Source organism: Mus musculus, chromosome 14 (genome assembly GCF_000001635.26).
Source record: "Mus musculus strain C57BL/6J chromosome 14, GRCm38.p6 C57BL/6J".
Classification (NCBI taxonomy): Eukaryota; Metazoa; Chordata; class Mammalia; order Rodentia; family Muridae; genus Mus; species Mus musculus.
In genome coordinates this window covers 56,226,814-56,254,487 of record NC_000080.6, presented here as the reverse complement: position 1 = coordinate 56,254,487, position 27,674 = coordinate 56,226,814, and the positions used below count along the sequence as shown (strand labels likewise).

The 27,674-nt window shown below is 42.6% G+C and overlaps 1 protein-coding gene, 1 non-coding gene and 1 pseudogene across 4 annotated transcripts; 1 reads left to right on the top strand and 2 right to left on the bottom strand.

Annotated features, from left to right (window-relative positions):
• Nucleotides 3,220-4,437, bottom strand: Gm4819 (predicted gene 4819; annotated as a pseudogene).
• On the top strand, nucleotides 12,841-23,091 carry Gzmc (granzyme C). 3 transcript variants are annotated; one of them, XM_011244963.3, is made up of 6 exons: nucleotides 12,841-12,930; nucleotides 19,857-19,960; nucleotides 20,461-20,611; nucleotides 21,656-21,791; nucleotides 21,989-22,249; nucleotides 22,831-23,091. In XM_011244963.3, the coding sequence occupies exons 2-6, from the start codon at nucleotides 19,906-19,908 to the stop codon at nucleotides 22,972-22,974; spliced, it is 747 nt and encodes a 248-aa protein (XP_011243265.1). In that variant the 5' UTR covers nucleotides 12,841-12,930; nucleotides 19,857-19,905; the 3' UTR covers nucleotides 22,975-23,091. The 3 variants fall into 3 exon arrangements, with proteins under 3 accessions (XP_011243265.1, XP_006518631.1, NP_034501.2); XM_006518568.2 differs by lacking the exon at nucleotides 12,841-12,930 and adding an exon at nucleotides 15,722-15,813; NM_010371.3 differs by lacking the exon at nucleotides 12,841-12,930 and having other exon boundaries at nucleotides 19,831-19,960; nucleotides 22,831-23,088.
• On the bottom strand, nucleotides 13,803-13,928 carry Gm24118. The gene has a single exon (XR_003951294.1). It is a non-coding gene; the product is annotated as a small nucleolar RNA SNORA17 (small nucleolar RNA).
• Nucleotides 23,092-27,674: the final 4,583 nt, after the last annotated feature.

Below are 27,674 nucleotides of genomic sequence, written 5' to 3'. Positions count from 1 at the left end.
CTTTGTCAAAAATCAAGTGACCATAGGTGTGTGGGTTCATTTCTGGTTCTTCAATTCTATTCCATTGATCTACCTGCCTGTCACTATACCAATACTATTCAGTTTTTATCACAAATGCTCTGTAGTACAGGTTGAGGTCAGGGATGCTGATTCCCCTAGAAGTTCTTTTATTGTTGAGAATAGTTTTCCCTATGTGGGTTTTTTTGTTAGTCCAAATGAATTTCGAAATTGCTCTTTCTAAATCTATGAAGAATTGAGTTGAAATTTTGATGGGGATTGCATTGAATAGGTAGATAGCTTTTGGCAAGATGGCCATTTTTACTATATTAATACTGCCAATCCATGAGCATGGGAGATCTTTCCATCTTCTGAGATCTTCTTCAATTTCTTTCTTCAGAGACTCGAAGTTCTTATCATACAATTTTTTCACTTGCCCAGATTCACACCAAGGTATTTTATATTATTTGTGACTATTGAGAAGATTGTTGTTTCACTAATTTTTTTCTCAGCCTGTTTATCCTTTGTGTAGAAGAAGGCCACAGATTTGTTTGAATTAATTTTATATCCAGCCACTTTTCTGAAGTTGTTTATTAGGTTTAGGAGTTCTCTGGTGGAATTTTTGGGGTCACTTACATATACTATCATATCATCTGTAAATAGCGATATTTTGATTTCTTCCTTTCCAATTTGTATCCCCTTGATCTTCTTTTGTTGTCTGATTGCTCTGGCTAGGACTTCAAGCACTATATTGAATAGGTAGAGAGAGAGTGGGCAGCCTTGCCTAGTTCCTGACTTTAGTGGGATTGTTTCAACTTTCTCTCCATTTAGTTTGATGTTGGCTACTGGCTTGCTATATATGGCTTTTAATATGTTTAGGTATGGGCCTTGAATTCCTGATTTTTCCAAGACTTTTATCATGAAGGGGTGTTGGACTTTGTCAAGTGATTTCTCAGCATCTAATGAGATGATCATATGTTTTTTTCTTTGAGTTTGTTTATATAGTGGATTATGTTGGTGGATTTCAGTATATTGAACCATCCTTGCATCCCTGGGATGAAGCCTACTTGATCATGATAGATGATCCTTTTAATGTGTTCTTGGATTTGGTTAGTGAGAATTTTATTGAGTATTTTTTCATCAAAATTCATAAGGGAAATTGGTCTGAAATTCTCTTTCTTTGTTGGGTCTTTGTGTGGTTTAGGTATCAGAATAATTGTGGCTTCATAGAACGAATTAGGTAGAGTACCTTCTGTTTTTATTTTGTGGAATAGTTTGAGGAGTATTGGTGGTAGGTCTTCTTTGTAGGTCTGATAGAATTCTGTACTAAACCCATCTGGTCCTGGGCGTTTTTTTGTTTTTTTGTTTTTGTTTTTTTTTTTGGTTGGGAGACTATTAATGACTGTTTCTATTTCTTTAGGTGATATGGAACTCTTTAGATCCCTAATCTGATCCTGATTTAACTTTGGTACCTGGTATCTGTCTAGAAACTTGTCCATTTCATCCAGGTTTTCCTGTTTTGTTGACTTTAGGCTTTTGTAGTAAGATCTGATGATTTTTTTGGATTTCCTCAGTTTATGTTGTTATGTCTCCCTTTTCATTTCTGATTTTGTTAATTAGGATACTGTCTCTTTGGTATGTAGTTAGTCTGGCTAAGGGTTTATCTGTCCTGTTGATTTATCAAAGAACCAGCTCCTGGTTTGGTTGATTCTTTGTATAGTTCTTTTTGTTTCCACTTGGTTGATTTCAGCCCTGAGTTTGGTCATTTCCTGCCATCTACTCCTCTTGGGTGAATTTGCTTCTTTTTATTCTCGAGCTTTCAGGTGTGCTGTCAAGCTCCTAGTGTGTGCTCTCTCCAGTTTATTTTTGGCAGCACTCAGAGCTATGAGTTTTCCTCTTAGGACTGCTTTCATTGTGTCCCATAAGTTTGGGTATGTTGTGGATTCATTTTCATTAAACTCTAAAAAGTCTTTAACTTCTTTCTTTATTGCTTCCTTGACCAAGTTATCATTGAGTAGAATGTTGTTCAGCTTCCACATGTATGTGGGCTTTCTATTATTTATTTTGTAATTGAAGATCAGCCTTATTCCATGGTAATCTGATAGGATGCATGAAATTATTTCAATTTTTAAAAACCTTTTGAGACCTGTTTTGTGACCAGTTATATGGACAGTTTTGGAGAAGGTACCATGAGGTGCTGAGAAGAAGATATATCCTTTTGTTTAAGGATAAAATATTCTATAAATACCTGTTAATTCCCTTTGTTCCATAACTTCTGTGAGTTTCACTGTGTCTCTATTCAGTTTCTGTTTCCATGATCTGTCCATTGATGAGAGTGGGGTGTTGAAGTCTCCCAGTATTATTGTGTGCGGTGCTATGTGTGCTTTGAGCTCTAGTATAATTTTTTTAATGAATGTGGATGCCCTGGCATTTGGTGTATAGATATTCAGAATTGAGAGTTTATCTTGGAAAATTTTACCTTTGATGAATAAAGTGTCTCTCCTTATCTTTTTTTTGATAACTTTGGGTTGGAAGTAGATTTCATTCAATATTAGAATGGCTACTCCAGCTTGTATCTTGGGACTATTTGCTTGGAAAATTGTTTTACATGCTTTTACTCTGAGGTAGTATCTGTCTTTATCACTGAGGTGGGTTTCCTGCATGCAGCAAAATGTTGGGTCCTGTTTATGTAACCAGTCTGTTAGTCTATGTCTTTTTATTTGGGAATTGAGTCCATTGATATTAAGAGATATTAAGGAAAAGCCATTGTTGCTTCCTGTTATTTTTGTTGTTAAAGTTGGAATTCTGTTCATGTGCCTGTCTTCTTTTAGGTTTGTTGAACGATTACTTTCTTGCTTTTTCTAGGGCGTAGTTTTCCTACTGTGTTGGAGCTTTCCATTTATTATCCTTTGAAGGGCTGGATTTGTGGAAAGATATTGTGTAAATTTGGTTTTGTCCTAGAATACCTTGGTTTCTTCATCTATGGTAATTGAGAGTTTTTCTGGGTATAGTAGCCTGGGCTGGCATTTGTGTTCTCTTAGAGTCTGTATGATATCTGCCCATGATCTTTCATAGTCTCTGGGGAGAAGTCAAGTGTAATTCTGATAGGTCTGCCTTTATGTGTTACTTGACCTTTGTCCCTTACTGCTTTTAATATTCTTTTTTTGTTTTGTGCATTTGGTGTTTTGATTATTATGTGACAGTTGGAATTTCATTTTTGGGGGGTGCAGAGAACTTTATTGATGGTATTCAAAAGAGTAGGGAGGGCTCCCTAGGCCCCTCCTATTATTATGGGGGTCTGGGGTGGAAATTGTGAGGGAGATGCTCAGTGTTGGGGAATAGAGACTCCTCAGCAACTGAGGGCCTCTCTCTTGCGCTCACTGTCTTTGCTGGGGTGGGTGGTCCAGGGTTTCTTACTCCTTGGAGGTCAGGTAGACCCTGAGGTCCACCACCCAGTTGCTGTAGATGTATTCACTGTCATACCAGGAAATGAGCTTGACAAATTTGTCATTGAGAGCAATGCCAGCCCCGGCATCAAATGTGGAAGAGTGGGAGTTGCTGTTGAAGTCGCAGGAGACAACCTGGTCCTCAGTGTTGCCCAGGATGCCCTTCAGTGAGCCCTCAGGTGCCTGTTTCACCACCTTCTTGATGTCTTCATACTTGGCAGGCTTCTCCAGGCAGCACGTCAGATCCACCATGGACACATTGGGGGTAGGAACACAGAAGGCCATTCCAGTGAGCTTCCCGTTCAGCTCTGGCATGACCCTGCCCACAGCCTTGGCAGCACCAGTGGATGCAGGGATGATGTTCTGGGCAGCCCCATGGCCATCATGCCATAGTTTTCCAGAGGGGCCATCTACAGTCTTCTGAGTGGCAGTGATGGCATGAATCATGGCCATGAGCCCTTCCATGATGCCAAAGTTGTCATGGATGAACTTGTCCAGGGGGGCTAAGCAGTTGGTGATGCAAGATACATTGCTGACAATCTTGAGTGAGTTGTCATATTTCTCGTGGTTCACACCCATGACAAATATGGGGGCATCGGCAGAAGGGGTGGAGATGATGACCCTTTTGGCTCCACCCTGCAAGTGGGCCCCAGCCTTCTCTATGGTGGTGAAGATGCCAGTAGACTCCACAACATACTCAGCACTGGCATCACCCCATTTGATGTTAGCGGGGGGTCTTGCTCCTGGAAAATGGTGATGGGCTTCCTGTTGATGACAAGTTTCCCATTCTTGGATTTGACTGTGCCTTGAATTTGCCATGGGTGGAGTCATACTGAAACATGTAGACCATGTGGTTGAGGTCAATGAAGGGGTCGTTGATGGCAACAATCTCCACTTTGCCATGTGGAGAGCAGATGGCAGCCCTGGTAACCATGCACCCAATATGGCCAAATCTGTTCACACCGACCTTCACCATTTTGTCTACAGGATGAGGCTGGCACTGCACAAGAAGATGCAGCTGTCTCTGGAACAGGGAGGAGCAGAGAGCCCGAATTTCTTTTCTGTTCCTAACTATTTGGAGTTCTGTAGGCTTCTTGTATGTTCATAGGCATCTCTTTCTTTAGGTTGGGGAAGTTTTCTTCTATAATTTTGTTGAAGATATTTACTGGCCCTTTAAATTGGGAATTTTCCTTCTTGTCTATACCTATTTTCCTTAGGTTTGGTATTCTCATTGTGTCCTGGATTTCCTGGATTTTTGGGTTAGGATCTTTTTGCATTTCACATTTTCTTTGTTGTGTCAATGTTTACTTTCTTTCTTTTTTTATACATTTTATTAGGTATATTCCTCATTTACATTTCCAATGCTATCCCAAAAGTCCCCCATTCCCTCCCTCCCACTCCCCTACCCACCCACTCCCACTTTTTGGCCCTGGCATTCTCCTGTACTGGGGCATATAAAGTTTGTAAGACCAATGGGCCTCTCTTTCCAGTGAAGGCCGACTAGGCCATCTTTTGATACAATGCAGCTAGAGTCAAGAGCTCTGGGGTACTGGTTAGTTCATAATTTTGTTCTACCTATAGGGTTGCAGATCCCATTAGCTCCTTGGGTACTTTCTCTAGCTCCTCCATTGGGGGCTCTGTGATCCATCCAATAGCTGACTGTGAGCATCCACTTCTGTGTTTGCTAGGCCCCGGCATAGTCTCACAAGAGACAGCTACATCTGGGTCCTTTCGATAAAATCTTGCTAGTGTATGCAATGGTGTCAGCATTTAGAAGCTGATTATGGGATAGAACCCTGGATATGGCAGGCTCTAGATGGTCCATCCTTTTGACACAGTTCCAAACTTTGTCTCTGTAACACCTTCCATGGGTGTTTTGTTCCCAATTCTAAGAAGGGGCAAAGTGTCCACAATTTGGTCTTCGTTCTTCTTGAGTTTCATGCGTTTAGCAAATTGTATCTTATATCTTGGGTATCCTAAGTTTCTGGGCTAGTATCCACTTATCAGTGAGTACATATTGTGTGAGTTCCATTGTGATTGGGTTACCTCACTCAGGATGATACCCTCCAGGTCCATCCATTGGCCTAGGAATTTCATAAATTCATTCTTTTTATAGCTGAGTAGTACTCTATTGTGTAAATGTACCACATTTTCTGTATCCATTTCTCTTGAGGGGCATCTAGGTTCTTTCCAGCTTCTGGCTATTATAAATAAGGCTGCTATGAGCATATTGGAGCATGTGTCCTTTTTACCGGTTGGAACATCTTCTGGATATATGCCCAGGAGAGGTATTGCAGGATCCTCCAGTAGTACTATATCCAGTTTTCGGGGGAACCACCACACTGATTTCCAGAGTGGTTGTACAAGCTTGCAATCCCACCAACAATGGAGGAGTGTTCCTCTTTCTCCACATCCTTTCCAGCATCTGCTGTCACCTGAATTTTTGATCTTAGACATTCTGACTGGTGTGAGGTGGAATCTCAGGGTTGTTTTGATTTGCATTTCTCTGATGATTAAGGATGCTGAACATTTTTTCAGGTGCTTCTCAGCCATTTGGTATTCCTCAGGTGAGAATTCTTTGTTTAGCTCTGAGCCCTGTTTTTTAATGGGGTTATTTGATTTTCTGGCGTCTACCTTCTTGAGTTCTTTATATATATTGGATACTAGTCCCCTCTCTGATTTAGGATAGGTAAAAATCCTTTCCCAAACTGTTGGTGGCCTTTTTGTTTTATTGACGGTGTCTTTTGCTTTGCAGAAGCTTTGCACTTTCATGAGGTCCCATTTGTCAATTCTTGATCTTACAGCACAAGCCATTGCTGTTCTATTTCAGAATTTTCCCCCTGTGCCCATATCTTCGAGGGTTATCCCTACTTTCTCCTCAATAAGTTTCAGTGTCTCTGGTTTTATGTGGAGTTCCTTAATCCACTTAGATTTGACCTTAGTACAAGGAGATAGGAATGGATCAATTCGCATTCTTCTACATAATAACTGCCACTTGTGCCAGAACCATTTGTTGAAGATGCTGTCTGTTTTCCACTGGATGGTTTGTGCTCCCTTGTCAAAGATCAAGTGACCATAGGTGTGTGGGTTCATTTCTAGGTCTTCAATTCTATTCCATTGGTCTACTGGTCTGTCGCTATACCAGTACCATTCAGTTTTTGTCATAATTGCTCTGTAGTACAGCTTTAGGTCAGGCATAGTGATTCCACCAGAGGTTCTTTTATCCTTGAGAAGAGTTTTTGCTATCCTAGGTTTTTTGTTATTCCAGAAGAATTTGCAGATTGCCCTTTCTAATTCGTTGAAGAATTGAATTGGAATTTTGATGGGGATTGCATTGAATCTGTAGATTGCTTTTGGCAAGATAGCCATTTTTACTATATTGATCCTGCCAATCCATGAGCATGGGAGATCTTTCCATGTTTTGAGATCTTCTTTAATTTCTTTCTTCAGAGACTTGAAGTTCTTATCATACAGATCTTTCACTTCCTTAGTTAGAGTCACGCCAAGGTATTTTATATTATTTGTGACTATTGAGAAGGGTGTTGTTTCCCTAATTTCTTTCTCAGCCTGTTTATTCTTTGTGTAGCAAAAGGCAATTGACTTGTTTGAGGTAATTTTATATCCAGCTACTTCACTGAAGCTGTTTATCAGGTTTAGGAGTTCTCTGATGGAATTTTTAGGGTCACTTATATATACTAACATATCATCTGCAAAAAGTGATTTTTGACTTCATCTTTTCCAATTTGAATCCCCTTGATCTCCTTTTGTTGTCGAATTGCTCTGGCTAGGACTTCAAGTACTATGTTGAATAGGTAGGGAGAAAGTGGGCAGCCTTTTCTAGTCCCTGATTTTAGTGGGATTGCTTCTAGCTTCTCACCATTTACTTTGATGTTGGCTACTGGTTTGCTGTAGATTGCTTTTATCATGTTTAGGTATGGGCCTTGAATTCCTGATCTTTCCAAGACTTTTATCATGAATGGGTGTTGGATTTTGTCAAATGCTTTTTCTGCATCTAACGAGATGATCATGTGGATTTTGTCTTTGAGTTTGTTTATATACTGGATTCCGTTGATGGGTTTCCGTATTTGAACCATCCCTGCATCCCTAGGATGAAACCTACTTGGTCAGGATGGATGACTGTTTTGATGTGTTCTTGGATTCGGTTAGCAAGAACTTTATTCAGGATCTTTGAATCGATATTCATAAGGGAAATTGGTCTGAAGTTCTCTATCTTTGTTAGGTCTTTTTGTGGTTTAGGTATCAGACTAATTGTGGCTTCATAGAATGAGTTGGGTAGAGTACCTTCTACTTCTATTTTGTGGAATAGTTTGTGAAGAACTGGGATTAGATCTTCTTTGAAGGTTTGATAGAACTCTGCACTAAACCCATCTGGTCCTGGGCTTTTTTTTGGTTGGGAGACTATTAATGACTGCTTCTATTTCTCTAAGGGATATAGGACTGTTTAGATCATTAACCTGATCTTGATTTAACTTTGGTTCCTGGTATCTGTCTAGAAACTTGTCCATTTCATCCAGGTTCTCCAGTTTTATTGAGTATAGCCTTTTGTAGAAGGATCTGATGGTGTTTTGGATTTCTTCAGGATCTGTTGTTATGTCTCCCTTTTCATTTCTGATTTTGTTAATTAGAATGCTTTCCCTTTGCCCTCTAGTGAGTCTGGCTAAGGGTTTGTCTATCTTGTTGATTTTCTCAAAGAACCAGCTCCTCATTTGGTTGATTCTTTGAACAGTTCTTGTTTCCACTTGGTTGATTTCACTCCTGAGTTTGATTATTTCCTGCTATCTACTCCTCTTGTGTGAATTTGCTTCCTTTTGTTCTAGAGCTTTTAGATGTGTTGTCAAGCTGCTAATGTGTGCTCTCTCTCATTTCTTTTTGGAGGCACTCAGAGCTATGAGTTTTCCTCTTAGAAATGCTTTCATTGTGTCCCATAAGTTTGGGTATGTTGTGGCTTCATTTTCATTAAACTCCAAAAAGTCCTTAATTTCTTTCTTTATTCCTTCCTTGACCAAGGTATCATTGAGGAGAGTGTTGTTCAGTTTCCACATGAATGTTGGCTTTCTATTATTTATTTTGTTATTGAAGATCAGCCTTAGTCTATGGTCATCTGATATGATACATGGGAATATTTCAATATTTTTGTATCTGTTGAGGCTTGTTTTGCGTCCAATTATGTGGTCAATTTTGGAGAAGGTACCATGAGGCACTGAGAAGAAGGTATATCCTTTTGTTTTAGGATAAAATGTTCTGTAGATATCTGTTAGATCCATTTGTTTCATAACTTCTGTTAGTTTCACTGTGTCCCTGTTTAGTTTCTGTTTCCATGATCTGTCCGTTGGTGAAAGTGGTGTGTTGAAGTCCCCCATTATTATTGTATGAGGTACAATGTGTGCTTTAAGCTTTACTAAAGTTTCTTTAATGAATGTGGCTGCCCTTGTATTTGGAGCATAGATATTCAGAATTGAGAGTTCCTCTTGGAAGATTTTACCTTTGATGAGTATGAAGTGCCCCTTCTCGTCTTTTTTGATGACCTTGGGTTGGAAGTCTATTTTATTAGATATTAGAATGGCTACTCCAGCTTGTTTCTTCAGACCATTTGCTTGGAAAATTGTTTTCCAGCCTTTCACTCTGAGGTAGTGTCTATCTTTTTCCCTGAGATGGGTTTCCTGTAAGCAGCAAAATGTTGGGTCTTGTTTGTGTAGTCAGTCTATTAGTCTATGTCTTTTTATTGGGGAATTGAGTCCATTGATATTAAGAGATATTAAGGAAAAGTAATTGTTGCCTCCTATTATTTTTGTTGTTAAAGTTGGCATTCTGTTCTTGTGGCTGTCTAGTTTTAGGTTTGTTGAGGGATTACCTTCTTGCTTTTTCTAGGATGTTGTTTCCATCCTTGTATTGGTTTTTTTCTGTTATTATCCTTTGAAGGGCTGGATTTGTGGAAAGATAATGTGTGAATTTGGCTCTGTCATGGAATACTTTTGTTTCTCCATCTAAGGTTATTGAATGTTTGGCCGGGTATAGTAGCCTGGGCTGGCATTTGTGTTCTCTTAGTGTCTGTATAACATCTGTCCAATCTCTTCTTGCTTTTATAGTCTCTTGTGAAAAATCTGGTGTAATTCTGATAGGCTTGCCTTTATATGTTACTTGACACTTTTCCCTTACTGCTTTTAATATTCTATCTTTATTTAGTGTATTTGTTGTTCTGATTATTATGTGTCAGGAGGCATTCCTTTTCTGGTCCAGTCTATTTGGGGTTCTGTAGGCTTCTTGTATGTTCATGAGCATCTCTTTCTTTAGGTTTGGGAAGTTTTCTTCTATAATTTTGTTGAAGATATTTGCCGGTCCTTTGAGTTGAAAATCTTCATTCTCATCTACCTCTATTATCCGTAGGTTTGGTCTTCTCATAGTGTCCTGGATTTCCTGGATGTTTTGATTTAGGATCTTTTTGCGTTTTGTATTTTCTTTGATTGTTGTGCCGATGTTGTCTATGGAATCTTCTGCACCTGAGATTCTCTCTTCCATCTCTTGTTTTCTGTTGCTGATGCTCGCATCTATGGTTCCAGATTTGTTTCCTAGGGTTTCTATCTCCAGCGTTGCCTCACTTTGGGTTTTCTTTATTGTGCCTACTTCCCTTTTTAGGTCTTGGATGGTTTTATTCAATTCCATCACCTGTTTGGTCGTGTTTTCCTTTAATTCTTTAAGGGATTTTTGTGCTTCCTCTTTAAGATCTTCTACCATTTTAGCAGTGTTCTCCTGTATTTCTTTGAGTGAGTTATTAAGGTCCTTCTTGATGTCCTCTACCATCATCATGAGATATTCTTTTAGATCCAGGTCTAGCTTTTCGGGTGTGCTGGGGTGCCCTGGACTGGGTGAGGTGGGAGTGCTGGGTTCTGGTGATGGTGAGTGGTCTTGGTTTCTGTTAGTAAGATTCTTACGTTTACCTTTCACCATCTGATAATCTCTGGAGTTAGTTGATTTAGTTGTCTCTGGTTAGAGCTTGTTCCTCAGGTGATTCTGTTAGCCTCTTTCAGCAGACCTGGGAGACCAGATCTCTCCTCTGAGTTTCAGTGGTTTGAGCACTCTCTGCAGGCAAGCTCTCCTCTTACAGGGAAGGTGCACAGATATCTGGCGTTAGGAGCTCCTTCCTGGCTGAAGATGAAGGCCCAAAACAGGACTTGTCCTGCGGATGAGTTGCTTTGGCCTGTCCCAGAAGCTGTTAGCTTCTGTATTCTACACTCTCACCTCTGCAGAATACTCTCAGAGGAGTCCTGGAACCAGGATGTCTGCAGCCGATGCTCAGGCCAAGTGCTCCCGGCCCGGGTGGACCCCTATCCTATGGCCGGGAAAGTGGCCAGATGTTGGGGCCCGAAAAGGGGGCTACTTTAGAAGCTCTGTGGCTCCCGCCTGTCCCAGAAGCTGTTAGCTTCTCTATTCCGCACTCTCACCTGTGCAGAATACTCTCGGCAGTGTCCTGGAACCAAGATGTCTGCTGCCAATCCTCAGGCAATGTGCTCCTGGGCTGCGTGGACCCCTATCCTCTGGCCAGGAAAGTGGCTGGATGTCTGGGGCCTGTGCAGAATACTCTCAGCAGGGTCCTGGAACCAAGATGTCTGCTGCCGATGCTCAGGCAAAGCGCTCCCGGCCCGGGTGGACCCCTATCCTCTGGCTGGGTAAGTGGCTGGATGTCTGGGGCCCGAAAAGGGGGCTGCCTTAGAAGCTCTGTGGCTCCTGCCTGTCCCTGCGTCAATGTTTTCTATGGAATCTTCTGCACCTGAAATTATCTCTTCTATCTCTCGTATTCTTTTGGTGATGCTTGCATCTATGGCTTCTGACTTCTATCCTAGGTTTTCTATCTCCAGAGTGGTCTCCCTTTGTGATTTCTTTATTGTTTCTACTTTGATTTTTAGATCCTGGATGGTTTTGTTCAATTCCTTCACCTGTTTGATTGTGTTTTCCTGTAACTCTTTAAGGGATTTTTGTGTTTCCTCTTTAAGGACTTCTACCTGTTTACCTGTGTTCTCCTGTATTTCTTTAAGGGAGTTTTTTTTTAATGTCCTTCTTAAAGTCCTCCATCATCATCATGAGAAGTGACTTTAGATCCATATCTTGCTTTTCTGGTGTGATGGTATATCCAGGACTTGCTATGGTGCAAGAATTGGGTTCTGAAGATGCCAAGTTGTCTTGGTTTCTGTTGCTTCTGTTCTTATTCTTGCCTCCTGCCATCTGATTATTTCAAGTGCTCCCTGCCCTCAATATACCTGATTGGTGCCTGTCCTTCTTATAATCCCAGCTGAGTCAGAACTCCTCAGAGTCCAGCTTTCTCTTTGATCCTGTCCTCCTTCCAGGATCCTGTGATCCTGAGATTCTGGGTGTGTCAGAGTTCCTGGGAGTCAAGCTGCCTCTGAAACTCTGAGATCCTGGTGTGACCAAGCTCCTGGGATCCTAAGATCCTGGGCATATTAGAGCATCTGGAAGTGGTACCTTCTTTGGGTATCATGGGGTCGTCCAGTGAGTTTTTAACCAAGGTAGACCAGCACAGACTGGAAGGAACCCAAGCCACTGGTTGGGTGGGATTCCTGTGTCCCTGCTCCTGCTGGTCCCAGGCACTCTCTGTGGTGTTGGAGCAGATGTTGTGCTCTACTCACCAGTGATCCTAAGATCCTGGCTGTGCTAGGGTGCCTGGGGAGTGGAGAATCCTCTGGGGACCATGGGACTGTCCAATGGAATTTGCGCCCAAGGTTGCCTGGTGCTTGCATGAATACTTGTGGAGTAAATGAGAAAGTTGGTTGTGCCCAAGAAAAATGTGAATGTGTTAATATGTAAATGAGAATGTGAATGAAAATGTAAATGTATATATGAATTTATATGTGTCTGTACTTAATTGCCTTTATAAAGCATCTTAATTATTTTTCTTTCCTTTTTCTCTGGTTCACAAAGTCATTCATTGGAATGACTCACTGATCTGCCTCTGGCTTCTGCTACTCTAATAATACTGGAATCTCATTGGGATTCCTCTCAGATATTCTGTTGTTGCCCTGTGTCATGGAGATTCTATAGCTTTGGATTTGTAGGACCAGCTTCTTCATGTACTCCAGCAGTTCACTGATATTGGGACAGATCAATTCAAAGTCTTGAATCTGGGCCTGAGAGGTATCTGAGATGTCAGCCTGCTGGCTCTCTTCCTCTTCAGGCCAGCTCACTTGCAATCCCTGCAATCTGGGCCAGATTTACCCTGCTGCCCAGGTGAGGTACAGGGCCTGCTCTTCCTGCATGTTGTTGCCAATAAGGGATATGACCAGCTCTTCAGTATGCCATAGATGGTGAGGTTGAAGGAGGGGAGAAGGGTGTTTCTCCCTCACCAGCACCACTGCCCAGCAAACAAGAGACAGGGCCAGCTTTTCTGCACTCAAGCCCTGGGGGCTGGCTCACCTGCAAGTCCCATATCCAGGCCCAGCTCTTCTGTGCTACCCAGGTGAGTTGCAGGGCCTGCTCTTTAGAGTGCTGCAGCAGCAGGGGGGGTGGTGGTGTTGGGGGTAGGGCAGGGCTAATTATCCTGCTCTCATGACCCCAGGGGCAGTTCTCACACCTGCCACAAGTGGTGAGGGGTGAGGGAGAAGGCAGGTATCTCTCATTCATTCATGCCAGAACAGAGAAATGAGTGGTAGATCAAGCTCTTCCATGCTTGTATCCTCAGGGCCAGTTCACTCATAACTCCTGCAATGTGTGGGGCCCAGATTTCCCTAGTACTGCAGCTTAGCAGCAGAAGGGAAAAGTCAGCTCTCCTGCTCTCATGCCTCTAGGGTCAGTTGTCCCAGCATGTCCAGGCGAGGGGTGGGGCCCGTTATGCACAGTCCTCAGACAACAATATATCCTCTGGTGGCATCCCATACCAGGCTTTTGATGATAACAGAAACCTGCTACTGCAGGGTCATGGCCCCAGATGTGGCCCCCAGTGGCAGCACAGGCTAGGACCTCATCATGGTCTCAGGCAGCATCACCAGATACTCACAACAAACTCTTTCTCACTACCTCAAGTATCTAGTTCTGCCTCTCTTCATTGTGCCCACATCCTTCTGTTTCTCTTTCTTTTCCATTTCTCCACTACTTAATTCCTTGCTTGCTTTTCTTAGTGGTACCTGTGGTCTCTGAGTGTCTGGGGTCTTCCAGGAGTAGTCTCAGGAGTGCTGTGCCCTGTTCATGCATTATGGTGCCAGGCATGGGTCATTGAGAGTATAATTTGCCCCCCTCCCAGGCCTGCATGTGGGAGACTGGTGTTCAGCTCAGGCTAGCTCCCTGTCTTGATCTTTGGTGCTGGACTGGAGCTTAGGCTTGCTTTCTCTAGGGAATGTTACACTAATTCAGATATTCATAGGTCAGAACATTGAGTGTGGACATACTGCCTCTCCTCTCTGCCACCTACTGATGCACATGTGATACAGCAGCCACATCTACAGTGACTCTAGGGGCAGCAAGCAGGAGACTTTTAAAAAAATCTTGGGTGTACATATGAAATTTCCAGGCCCATGGTTCTGGTAGTTAGGGAGGGGAGTCCCAATACCATGGAAAAGGGAGAGAGGACCAGAAATAGACAGGTGGGGAAATTTTAGGCTGTTGATTGACAGAAGTCAATTTGGAGTTCATTTAACCTGTATGAGGTAGATTTAAGTCAATTTATGAGAATTCTTTTTTTTTTCGTTAAAAAATAAATGTTTATTTCAAGTATGAAAAGTAATGTTAAGACATCTTCCAAAAACTCAATTCAGTTTAACAAAAACTCAATTCAGTTTAACAAAAGTTTAGGAATATACTTTGACATTCACAGTGGGCACTTTCTAAAAAAAATAAATTTTGCTAATGTGCTTAGAAACAAGAATCTATTTACAGCCCCAAGTCAAACAACCAAGTTCTCAGAGGATGAATAATTACCTCAGGATGACAGCATTTCAAAGTGAGGTTTGTATAAGTCACCTTCATACCCTTGTTTTTGGTTGCTGTTGTCTTGCTTTTAGAGAGAGGCTCACATGTAGCCTAAGCTCACTTCACTGGACTCACTATGCTGCTGAGAATGACCCTGAATTCTTGATCTTCTTGTGTCCATGCGTCAAATATTAGGGTCACCGGTGTGCACCACTGTGCCAACAAGACTTAGAACAGTAAACGCAGTTCACCAATGCAGATGTCATACACTTTGTAGTCCCCAAACAAGTGCGATCTTTCTTTTGTCTGCTCACCAGCAATGAGAATTCTTAAGTTATAAAAAGAGATACAATTTTACCATTGTTTGCAATCTTTACTGAAATCCATATTGTAGAAAGAGCAGTAGATTTATATCTTTGTATTATAGTAAAATTTTGGAGACACAAACAATAGCATAAAAAGAGGGAAAGAAATCTGAAACAACTTTTTATTTACCTTGAATCACGTTCTCAGACCCATAAATAACTTCTCTAAACCCTCTCAATTTACTTAAGCTTCCACATCTTCAGACCTTAAAACACTTTTTTAGTCCATCATACAGATTCTCACAGCTTAGCTTTTAAATTCTCAGTTCTTTACAACTTGCATTTACATACCTTAGAACATGATTTTAGACTTTCATAACTTCAAACTTTTATAACTTAGTGAGTAGAAAAACTAGGGCATCATATAGTGGAGGTGGTGTTAGTTTGCTGACATACATTGCAGGTTAAAAAAAAAGTCTTATCTGATGCAGTGAGAGTCATATGGTTTTGAGAAAAGGGTAGAAGTAATTTAGTTATTAGAGTAAAATACTTGATGTAAGTAGCAGCTAATGTCCTGTGTTAAAGGAGGGTTAGGTATGTTGTTTTCTGGGTTATGTAGTAGGATGGCCTGGAGGGAAGGCTTCCATGTTGGTGTGATTATTGCTTTTACTGATGATGAAGAGGTCTGTCTCATGTGCCTTGCAACAAACCCAGCCAATTTGAGAAAACAAAAGTGAGGCCTTGATGAGGTCATGTGTATGTGAAGAATTAGTAATTGAGTTGTCTTTTGTGTTTGAAATCCTTGTTGCTTCCAGATGGTCGAGTATGTTAGCAAGACAAGGAAAACATATATGAAGTGTGTATACTCTGTTAATAATGTATTTTTGGCAAATTGGAAGGTTCTAGTGAAGGCTATTAATTATGCCTGTTGGTTGATAGTGTGTGGGGGTTAAGAAGTCCACATTGATGATGGCATCATCTGCAACCACTGCATAACCTGCAGCATTGTGGCTTCTTGGGAGGAGGGAGTTGCATTTGTATAAAAAGTATAAGCAGAAGTCGCTAGAGGATCCTCTTTATGTGACAGGGATGAGGGAGAAGATCTTTGGAAGTCTCTGGATAGAACTGAAGAGGTAAATGGTGGGGTAAAGGAAAATATGGAGGGATTGAGGGGAGGACAGGTAAGAAATGAGGATAATGAGTTTTTAATAAGAGAAGCTTGAAGGGATAGAATCTGAGGTGATGGAAGGGTTTGGAGTCCTTTGTAAGGAGAGAGAGAGAGAGAGAGAGAGAGAGAGAGAGAGAGAGAGAGAGAGAGAGAGAGAGAGAGAGAGAGAGAGAGAGAGAGAATTCACTGTGAGGGGGAATCCAAGAGTTAGCTTGTTCAATTTAGAGATGAACAGAAATCTGTGGCAAGAACCCTTAGACAGGGATGCCAGCCTAGGACGATGGTTCTTAGATTCTGAAGAGGTAAGTTACAGGGGCAAAATCAGTACTAGAAAGTGTCCCAAGACTTAAAGTGCATTGCTTTTTGGAAGTGTAAAGGCAGAAAGCTCTGCATAGATATGGGAGGCTGAGGGCCAGGCTGAAAAGAGATTTTGTTTGTTTGTTTAAAGAATTGCTTGTTGAGAGAGACTCATGGAAAGATGCAGAAGCAACTTGGTATAGATGATGTAGCAGTGAGAATCCAGAGACCCATGAGCAGAGAAAACTGATCCCCCCTACCAAGAGAAGCTGTTCAGATTTTGTTGAGGGCAGAGATAAGGAGCAGATATGGGTAAGGTGGTCTGGGTTGGGGTGAGAGAAATTCCAAGATAGGTGACTTGAGGAGAAGAGAGTTGAATTTCTGAATCCCTGGAGCTGAAGACAGTGGTGAGTGAGGCAGTATGAGATTGGCTGTCAGAGAGGGAAGGACTACAAAGGAGGAAGGTATCCACATGCTATAGCAGGCATAAGGTTATCCACATATGATAGCAGGCAGTTCGTCATCCACATACTGTAGCAGGCAGGAGGTCATCCACATACTGTAGCAGGCAGGAGGTCATTCACATACTGTAGCACACAGTTGATCATCCACATACTGTAGCACACAGTTGGTCTTCCACATACTGTAGCAGGCAGTAGGGAAAAGTGGGGAAGGCAGGACAGGACCTTAGTGACTGCCTGACCAGAAAAGGTGGGGAGGGACTGTGTCTGAATCCTGGAAGAAAGACAGTCCAAGTCAGTTGTTGGGATTGTTGACTATAGGGGTCTGTCCAAGTGATGGCAAAATGATATCAAGAGTGAGCATCCATGGATATTGAGAGAGATTTTTAAAAAACTACCTTTAAGGTCTAGGATTGAGAAGTGAGTAGTGTTTCCAGTGATAGTGGAAAGTATAGTGTAAGGTGGAGAGGAACACAGGCAGTATTGATGGAGCAGAGGCTTTGGATAAGTGGAAGATTCACTTTTGACTGAATATGGGAGTATTGAAGGTGAAGAGGTAGGGTGTAGAATCCGTTTAGATAAAAGAAACTGAATGATGGGTATGAGGCCTCTGAGACTGGTTAAGTGCAAGGGACATTAGAGTTTGGAGATGTAGGCAAAAGGGTCTTTGCACAGAACATCAAGAAAGCTTATGCACAGGGAAGAAGGTCTCAATGAGAATTTGAGAAGCATAAGAGAGAGCAATCATGGGTAAATATAATCAAAATACATTGAAAACATTATAAAGTTGTCAAAGAATTTCATAAGGTTCACAGGATTAAATCATCTCCCATGCCAAGAATTCTTAAGGAGTGACTGTGCTGACTCCAGTGGCATCATTGTCATTTCAGAAGTAGGATGGCTGAGCTGAGGACACTCTAGCAACATTATCAAGTTACTTAGCATGAAATAAACAAAATTTGGGACAGACTTCACAATGAAATCTGAATTACCACTTTAATCTTCCAGTGTATTTAACTACTCATTTCATCTTTAAGGTGAAAATCAACTTGTCAATACTGTGTTTCAAACCATGAATGTTCTGGATAAAGAAGGAATTATAGTGAGTTCAAATTAAACTCAATTAATTGTATGCATTTCAACCCAGATGAATGGAGATTTGTGAACAGTGACATGGCCTTGCTTTGACATTTAACATGAGAATTTAAAATCATATTTCAAGATGTCCAGATATAATGCCATTAGTTTGATATTTTCAAAAGTCCATTTTTGGTCCTTCAAATGGAATGCATAGAACTATAATCCTTCATTCAAATGAAAAATATTTTTCATCATGTCCCTTCATGACTTTTATAGGACTTTCATGGATCTTTCTCAGAGATAAATGTTCACACGCTACCATGACACTGTATTCACACCACCACTTATTCACAGCACCTACATTTGTGAGCAACTAGTTTCAAGAATTGAGCACACAGGACTGCAGAGATGGCAGAAAAGTATTAACAGTACACACTACACTTGCTGAGGACCCAAGTTCATTTCTGAGCAGCCACATTGAATAGCTCATCACCACTTATAACTTCAGCTCCTCTGGCTTAAGAATTCACTAAGATCAGAGCTATGTTGATCAAACCAAAGAGTGAAACTTTTGTTTTTAAAAGCAATAGAGAATATCCACCCTGATTCTTGTTGTCTTCCTTTGTTTGTATGATAAAGCATACCAAAATAAATATTACTACTTACAGGTTTTCAGATATCACAAACATGGACCCTGCTCTATTATTTTAAAAAGATTCTCTACAAATGGACTCTCATATCATTAAGATTATTTTATTCTGTAGGCTTTTGTTGCTTATCTGTGTGTGCACATATTGTGTCATTTATGCACAGTCTCTTTCAGGGTGAATGATCAACATTTATTATAGCTTGTATAAGCAATGTGCAGCCTAAACCAGTAACCTTTCAATGTAGAGCAGAGAAGCCAACATACTGCATACCCATGGACTAGATAATTAATTTTTAGGCAGTTAGTACTTTTAATTGCATAAAGACTAAAGACTTTAGTCTATAACTAAGATGAGAAAGCCTCTCTTGGTTCCAAAATATGACAGGAGAAAATTTAAAAGTATCTGAAATCCATAAAGCAGGATAAAAATGTAGGTTTTGGTAGCTCTGCAGTCTTTTGGATGCATGCGTGCGCGCACACACACACCTATGCTTAGAGTGAGGTCAGCCAGTCTCACCTCCCAGAGTAATCTCACTCAGTTCTTACTATCTACTGTTCTAAAAGAGGCTCTCAGATCCCCCAGTCAACATCAAACATTTCAAGACCTGCATCCTTGTCTCTCTCCCTCTTGGATGTAGCCCATTAAATAACAATCATGATCTAATAATGGACTTTCTTACTTGATAGAAAATGCTAGGCAAAGTGGTAGAAAATACCATTGAGAGTCAACAGCATGGAAGCCAGTGCTGATCTAATCTTACCTATCTTTGAGTTCAGTCCTGAAGCTCTTGCCTCAGAGATAAAAGGCAATACCTAGTAAACTTTAAGTGTCATTTTTGATTTGTTATTACACTTAACTATGTATGCCTGTAACACTTGGTCATTGGATATGGGGCAAACACTTGCCTTTAAGATTTCTCTTGTGAAATTTTCATAGCAGTATCAGGAGAATTAGAGTTAAGATTAATTCATGAGGATATTCAAAGAGATTGTTCCACAGTATGATCAGTAGTCCCAAATATTAATGAGATGATATTCTGCAATACAGTGTGAACTCTCACTAAGCACTGTGTAACTGTGAGTATTATAACTGCTGTAAGATAAATTGGTTGTCAATATTGTTTTAAAAAGGAAGGAAGGAAGGAAGGAAGGAAGGAAGAAAGAAAGAAAGAAAGAAAGAAAGAAAGAAAGAAAGAAAGAAAGCAAAAGATAAAGAACAAGGGAGATCTTATTGAAATGAAAAGGGTGTAAGAGTTAGAAAAGGACACATGTTTGTCTCCGTGCAGTCATGATGGACTTCCTGAGGTCTCAGGCCTCCTTAACCACAGCCTCCACATCCTCTACTTTCTTGATCTTCATCCCAGTTTAGCTTACCTCAGGAGGTCAGTGTGGTAACAGTGTCATTTTTACCCAAACCAGAAAAATTCCTTAAGTAATGTGACGTCAATCAGAAGCAGAGGTGCATAGGTTCAAAATGCCTGTGAGCCCCCTGAGCCCACACCTCCTTCCTCCCCTTCCAAGGGCTTTGTCTACTCTGCCCTCCTCCATCCTGAGCAGCCTTCCTGGGAAGATGCCACCAGTCCTGATTCTCCTGACCCTACTTCTGCCTCTCAGAGCTGGAGCAGGTGAGTGAACACCCCTGTGGCAGTGATGCCGTCCCATGGCACCTCTGCTGACTTTCTGCCCAGCGGTAGTCAGGAATTGTTCTGGCACTGGACCCAGGATGTTTCTGAATGTCAGGTCCCATAACAAACCCAGACTTAGAAATCTGACACTGGCCTAATTTTCAACAAGGTCTGAAGAAAGGAGATGCTTTCAGAAAACTTAGTAGGCACTAGCTTCTCCCAACATTTTTTCATCACCTGGAGACTGGATCATCCTTACAAAGAGATGTGACAGAGAATGTAAAGATACAAAAATGTGCACCATTTACTTTATTTCAGCCTAGGGAATGAGCAGCTTTAATGAGGCTTAAGATTCAGCCAGGATTATTCTATGTGCAAGGAATCCAGTCTTCAAAAGCCTTGAGGGACTTCAGATTCCACTCTTAATTATTCCCTCCCTAGATTCCTCTTGGCCACAAATATTGCTCCCAGACACCAAATATTCTAGGCTTTTCTTTCAGAGGAGATAATCGGAGGCAATGAGATCAGTCCACATTCCCGTCCCTACATGGCATATTATGAGTTTCTGAAAGTTGGTGGGAAGAAGATGTTCTGCGGAGGCTTCCTGGTTCGAGACAAATTCGTGCTAACAGCTGCTCACTGCAAAGGAAGGTGAGGAGAAGCAGATAGCTCACATCTTCTGAAACATCCACAGGGGCTTCTGTCCTCTATTGTGGAAGCTCCCCTGAGGGCTCACTAGAAGTCAGGGTTGCAAAAATTAATGTCTGACAAGAGGTATATTTGAGGTAAAAGGGTGAGAGGTTAAATCCAGCATCATACTTGAGTTGATCAACTGCACTGGCCAAACAAAAGTAGTGGTTGAGATTAAAAGTTCATGTAGCTGTCTCTTGTGAGACTATGCTGGGGCCTAGCAAACACAGAAGTGGATGCTCACAGTCAGCTATTGGATGGATCACAGGGCTCCCAATGGAGGAGCTAGAGAAAGTACCCAAGGAGCTAAAGGGATCTGCAACCCTATAGGTGGAACAACATCATGAACTAACCAGTACCCCGGAGCTCTTGACTCTAGCTGCATATGTATCAAAAGATTGCCTAGTCGGCCATCACTGGAAAGAGAGGCCCATTGGACACGCAAACTGTATATGCCCCAGTACAGGGGAACGCCAGGGCCATAAAAATGGGAATGGGTGGGTAGGGAAGTGGGGGGGAGAGTATGGGGGACTTTTGGGATATCATTGGAAATGTAATTGAGGAAAATATGTAATAAAAAATATTTTTTAAAAAAGTTCACATTAAGCCGGGCTGTGGTGGCGCACACCTTTAATCCCAGCACTTAGGAGGCAGGGACAGGCAGATTTCTGAGTCCAAGGAGCAGGGACAGGCAGATTTCTGAGTCCGAGGCCAGCCTGGTCTACAAAGTGAGTTCCAGGACAGCCAGGGCTATACAGAGAAACCCTGTCTCGAAAAACCAAAAAAAAAAAACAAAAAAAAAAAACACATTAAAAGTTTATGTAAACTTCAGAATAATGCCTAGATGCAAGAGTGAACCTCCTGGAATTTCATGTCTTTGAGACCCTCCTGTGTCCTCAAGTCCCCTCAGCTACAGTTCCATCCTGCCTACCTTGCTTTACACAGGTCCTGCACTACATCCCCTCTGACTCCACATCTCTGCTCTCCACTCTGCTCTCTCCACAGCTCAATGACAGTCACACTGGGGGCTCACAACATCAAGGCTAAGGAGGAGACACAGCAGATCATCCCTGTGGCAAAAGCCATTCCCCATCCAGACTATAATCCTGATGACCGTTCTAATGACATCATGCTATTAAAGGTGAGACCTGCCATCCTCCCAGTCACATACCCCCACCCCTCATCCCACCTCTGGTGCCTGTGCTCTGCTTGGTACAGGGCTCCTCCCTGCCCTCCTTCTCTGATCTTGCTTCTTCCCTTCTTCCATTACAAGTTTCAGTGTGACCCAGAGCATCACCCTCTTGGCTGAGCTTCTTTCTCCTGTCTCTTCCCTATCAGCTGGTGAGAAATGCCAAGAGGACTAGAGCTGTGAGGCCCCTCAACCTGCCCAGGCGCAATGCTCATGTGAAGCCAGGGGATGAGTGCTATGTGGCTGGTTGGGGAAAGGTAACCCCGGACGGGGAATTCCCAAAAACACTGCACGAAGTTAAGCTGACAGTACAGAAGGATCAGGTGTGTGAGTCCCAGTTCCAAAGTTCTTACAACAGAGCTAATGAGATATGTGTGGGAGACTCAAAGATCAAGGGAGCTTCCTTTGAGGTAAGTTGGATTGCCTTCAACACTGGGCTCAGTTGGAGGGAAAAGGAACCTGGGACCTAGAGACCTCAAGGAACTCTTTTGTCCACTGGCTGTGATCTTTCTCCCTGGGAACAGCAGGAATCAGAAACTAAGCAGGGCCCCCAGAGCTGACTAAGGAGTCTCTGCTGAAGGTAGCTTGTACAAAAGGAGGTGTTGGCAACACAATACCTGTCTCCAGGCCCAGGCTGTAGAAAGCTGGGCTCCCTGGGTGTGTCATAACCACACCCATGTGTCTCCTCTGAGCAGACACACACTTTGTCAGTGGGCTTCCCCTCCATGCTCACACCTGGCCCACTCACTGTCCCCATGTCCTTAAACAATAGCCTAGAGACGAGGGTCCCACACACCTTCCTAGAGAGTGGATCACAGACCTGGGGAAAGGGCAGAGGCTGCCTCAGGAGGGAGGTGCAGCCCTAACCATGTCCACAGTCAGAGCTGACTGACCTCCCATAAGCATAAGTCATGCTTCTCTGAGAGGAGCCTTGACATGAGAAGGAGGTTGGGAACAACAGCTCAGTGTCCCGTACCCACTCAATTCACAGGAGGATTCTGGAGGCCCGCTTGTGTGTAAAAGAGCAGCTGCAGGCATCGTCTCCTACGGGCAAACTGATGGATCAGCTCCACAAGTCTTCACAAGAGTTTTGAGTTTTGTATCGTGGATAAAGAAAACGATGAAACACAGCTAACTACAAGAAGCAAACTAGATCCTGATCTGACCAGCCATCTTCCCCATAGCTGAGTCCAGGATTGCTCTAGGACAGATGGCAGCAACTGAATAAAGAACTTTCTCTGACTGCAAACACTGATTTCGTGTCCACTCACAGGGATCAACTCTGTGCTAGGGAAGTCAATGGAACAGTGCTTTCTGCTCATCCCAGCTCCACACACACATCTCCCCACAGCTCAGGCAACTCCAAGGCTCAGCTCATTTTTACATGTTCCACTCTCCAGTGCCTGCCCTTCTGACAGGCCTAAAGTGAGCACCATCATAGAAAAGTTGGGTGACTCCAGTCTTGGGACTCCTGCTCCCTCCTCTGTGTCATATGGGAGACAGGAGAGTGAAAGCACCATTGTCCTTGAGACACAGAAGAGGTCACTGTTGGATGGGCCTTCCTGAGTAGAATGTCTTTCTCCCACAGCTTCTCTATTAAGGGGACAGCTCTTGCAGTAAACCCTGTTCCTCATCTAGGAATAGTTTCCCTGTCCTCCTCTAGAACCAGGGCCAGGCTTTCTCCAGCCTCCCAGCTCTTCCCCCATCTCTTTCATTCCTAGTCAGATGAGTCTAGCAACTTCTGTGCTTTAAAGTCTATGGGGGGTCTAAGCACAATCCTACCTCTTCCCCTGACCTAGGACACCCAATGCAGCATGTGGTTCAGTGTATTAGGGCCTCAGCCCTGTGTTGACACACCAACTTGTCCTCTCTCAGAGATGGGTCTCCCAAAAGTCCAGAGCAGAAGTGGGATCACAGAGGGTCCCTGGAGGACGGAAGTGTTAGCGTCTCTCCCCAAAACCCTGTACCCCAACTCCTACATGCCCAGGCCTAAGGTAGCCCATCCTAATCAGCTCCATCCCCTACTGTGTGCTCAGCATCCATAGCAGCATGGGCTCTCTCAGCTAGTTCATCTCAGCCACTGCAACGTCTAGGCTAAGAATCCCTGCTGGTCACCTGGACATTATCCATGTTTTATATCCAAATGGTTAAAAGGCCTAGAAAAGTCTACTTCTTTGTGAGACAACACAGAAGGGCAGGAGGTTTGCAGATGACTTCACTCACTGAGATTCTAGTGGGAACCTAGTGTGAACAGCGGTGGTTTTTTTGTCTCGGGGAGAGGGCAGTTGCTGGAGAACAATACAGCTGGGACGGCCTTGGTGTGTGTGTTTTTTAAAGATAACAGAAATGACCACTGTATGGGCTGAAGTCATAAGAGATGCACGTATGCAGAAGCATAATTCAGAAACACAAATGAACGTGAATCAAGGAGGCTGTTTAAAAAAAAAAAAGAAAAAAAGAAAACCTGGCATGGAGAAGTTAGAAATTTGCAGCGACTGCTGTGTCCACAGTGTGCAAGATGTCCTGGGCTTCTCTCCACGTTAGACAGCTCTTGGCATGAGGCTGTAGGAAGAATGTGTGCTTTTATGTAAAACACAAGTCTCCCTGTGTTGGATTCACTTTGATAAAAAGTCCAAGCTGCTAGGATTGGGGGCTGACACCTGTAAACCACTACTTAGAAGGCAGAGGCAAGTGGATCCCCATGAGTCCACTAAAAATTGCTTGATTTAACTTAAGCAAAATAGAAACCCTAAGTAGCCTTGGCTTGAGGGTCTTGTAGCAACAGAAACTTCACAGATGTCATGACTTGTAGCTACACCTTAATGTTTCTGTGTTCCTAGTAGTCACAGTGATACATTCTTTTGTGAGATGAAGTAAAATTTCCCTCTGGATCCCATAAACTCCAATGGCATGTATGTATGTAGGAAGAGAAGCTAGTGTCACACAGTTTGTGAAAGAAAACTGGAAACCAGTCCCTGCCCTATAGACACTCTAAGAACCTAGCACCGCTGTAGACTACAAAAGCAAGAAAAGTGCAGAATGGAAGATCAACACATGGTTGACAGTCACCCAGGCAAATATGCATTCAGTGTGGGTGCTATATTACATTGAGGCAGTGGTTCTATGGCTTAAAATAACTTTGAAAATCACAATTGTGTATCCTTAAGAAGGAGAGAAAATATTTCTCAAAAAAGTAGTAGTTGAGCCAACAGCAGACCCCTACATCAAATATGCTAGGACAGAACCTGAACCTAGGATTCCCTGGCCACCAAGGAAGAAGTGACCTTCAGTGTTATCAACAGTCAGATGAGCCCATGCTCAGACCCCTGCTTCCTGCTAGGGCTGCATGTTTAAAGCTATTCACAGCCAGCTTGCTTTGATACCCATGAGCACATATGTGAGTAGACTTAGATGCACATAAATGCCCTAGAGGCAGCCTGCTTCAGATTCCTCTGATCTATAGAAGTACCTCTCCATCCTTACCATTGGCAAAAGAGCATACTGTCCTCCCTTAACATTAGCCCAGAAGCTTGGAATACCCAAGATACAATTCGCAAAACACATGAAACTCAAGAAGAAGGAAGACCAAAGTGTGGATACTTTGGTCCTTCTTAGAAGGGGAACAAAATACCCATGGAAGGAGTTACAGAGACAAAGTCTGGAGCAGAGACTGAAGGAATAGTCATCCAAAGACTGCCCCACCTGGGAATCTATCCCATAGACAACCACCAAAACCAGACACTATTGTGGATGCCAACAAAAGCTTGTTGACAGGAGCCTAATATAGCTGTCTCCTGAGAGGCTCTGCCAGTGCCTGACAAATAGAGGTGGATGCTCACAACCATCCATTGGATGGAGCACAGGGGACCCAAGGAAGGAGCTAGAGAAAGGACCCAGGGAGCTGAAGGAGTTTGCATCCCCAAAGGAGGAACAATATGAACTACCCAGTATCTCCAAAGCTCCCTGGGACTAAACCACCAACCAAAGAGTACACGTGGTGGGACTCATGGCTCCAGCTGCATATGTAGGTCATCAGTGGGAGGAGAGGCCCTTGATCCTGTGAAGGTTCTATGCCCCAGTACAGGGGAATGCCAGGTCCAGGAAGCAGGAGTGGGTGGGTTGGTGAGCAGGGGAAGGGGGGAAGGGATGGGGGTTTTTGGAGGGAGAACTAGGAAAGGGGATAACATTTGAAATGTAAATAAAGAAAATATCTAATACAAAAGATAAATAAAATAAAATAAAATAAAACACCATGATAAAGGCAAAAAACAAACAAACAAACAAACAAAACAACCCCCCACTTTACCCATTCTGCTGAAAGGAAATGCTTCAACTGATCTAGACCCAAACTCTCTGCTCCTCCAGGCCATTGCAGTCCCATCACAGCAAGAGAAGACTGTAAGATACCCATGGAGGACACAGTCCAGATGCTAAATGCGTCAAGGTTTACCCAGTTTGTGCTGGGAAATATGCACTGCTATACTTCCTTTGTTCTGTCCCTAGTTAATAGTGTGCACGTACCATTTTCTGTGGACTTAGTTATTACACAGTTTTCTGGTCTCTACTTTTGTCCCAACTTACCTTTATTTGGTGGATATTTAAATGATGACCCCCTAGGTTCATGTATTTGAACCCCTGGTTCCCAGTTGTGAGTGCTGTTTGCAGAGGTTTAGGAAATATGGCCTTGCAGAATAATACTGGAGCTCTGAGGTTTTAAAACTCCATGCCATTCTTAACTCTGTCTCTCTCCTCCCCTCTCTCTCCCTCTCTCTCTCTCCCTCCCCTTCCCCTCCTTCTCCCCCCCGTATCTCTCTCTCTCTCTCTGTATGTGTGTTGTGTGTCTGTGTATTTACTATAAATGATTTGAGCCCTCAGCTTCCTGCTCTCTCTGCCACTTTTTGCCATGCCCCTAACAGAGATGGATTCATATGCCTCTGGAGCTATGAACACTGGACAATCTACCAGAAGTTGCCTTCATCATGGTATCTTATTCAGTAATACACAGGTAATAAATCATGTGCTTTCACCCAACATGGTCAGGACAGAAGAGCAGGAATGGGCTCATTTGCCATATTGCTCAGGGCTGCCTGGCCTGAAAGCATCATGGGATCACTTAGGAGGAAAATAGCCACAGTAGAACAAAACTGACTGCAAGATCAGGCTGATGGCCCACTTGAAGTAGTTTATCCTTTAAGCTGAAAGTGTAAGCCAAAGCTGCAATCCAAAGTTTCCAAATCAAAGGTGTAGGCAGACAAATTATCCCCTCCCAAAATGATCACATTCTATTGTTTTTGCTTCTGAGCCAGGTCCAGTGATATCTGCCTGTCATTCCAACTCTTCCTGGGCTGAGATAGGAGGATAGACTTTCAAAATCATTCTTAGCATAGAACATCATTTGATAACACCAAGCTGAGCTCCTTGGTGTGTTGTTTGGTTCAGTTTGGGGAGTGCAGCTGTATCTTAGTTTATGCTATGGACCCCAGAATCAAGCATGCCGACTTAGCATTTATTTTGTCCTAGTACAAACCCCCTTGGGGTTGGGCAAAAAAACATGCAGTTAAAAAACAAAACAAAACAAATCTCCTTGCCTCCTAGTCTTAAAGGGACCAAATGTGTTTTCCATTTGGGAATCTGAAATTAATTTGGTTTTAAAAAGTGAATTTTGCCAGATGCTAAGGCACCAACAGGTTGTAGAAATTTTTAATCCTGTCCCTGAATTTCTACCCAGCTTTTCACTATTCAGGGCCCAGGTAAAAGACACATGCAACCTTTATAATCACAATAACCATTAAATAGCACATGATCTGGACAAATACCTACCCTCTATGCTATTAG

Bases quoted from the DNA above. Each gene is read 5' to 3' on its own strand.
- Gzmc (XM_006518568.2), top strand. From the start codon at position 15,770: ATGAGGGAGAAGATCTTTGGAAGTCTCTGGATAGAACTGAAGAG. The intron at 15,814-19,856 runs GTAAATGGTGGG...TCCCCTTCCAAG, and splicing joins CTCTGGATAGAACTGAAGAG to GGCTTTGTCTACTCTGCCCT. The intron at 19,961-20,460 runs GTGAGTGAACAC...CTTTTCTTTCAG, and splicing joins GCCTCTCAGAGCTGGAGCAG to AGGAGATAATCGGAGGCAAT.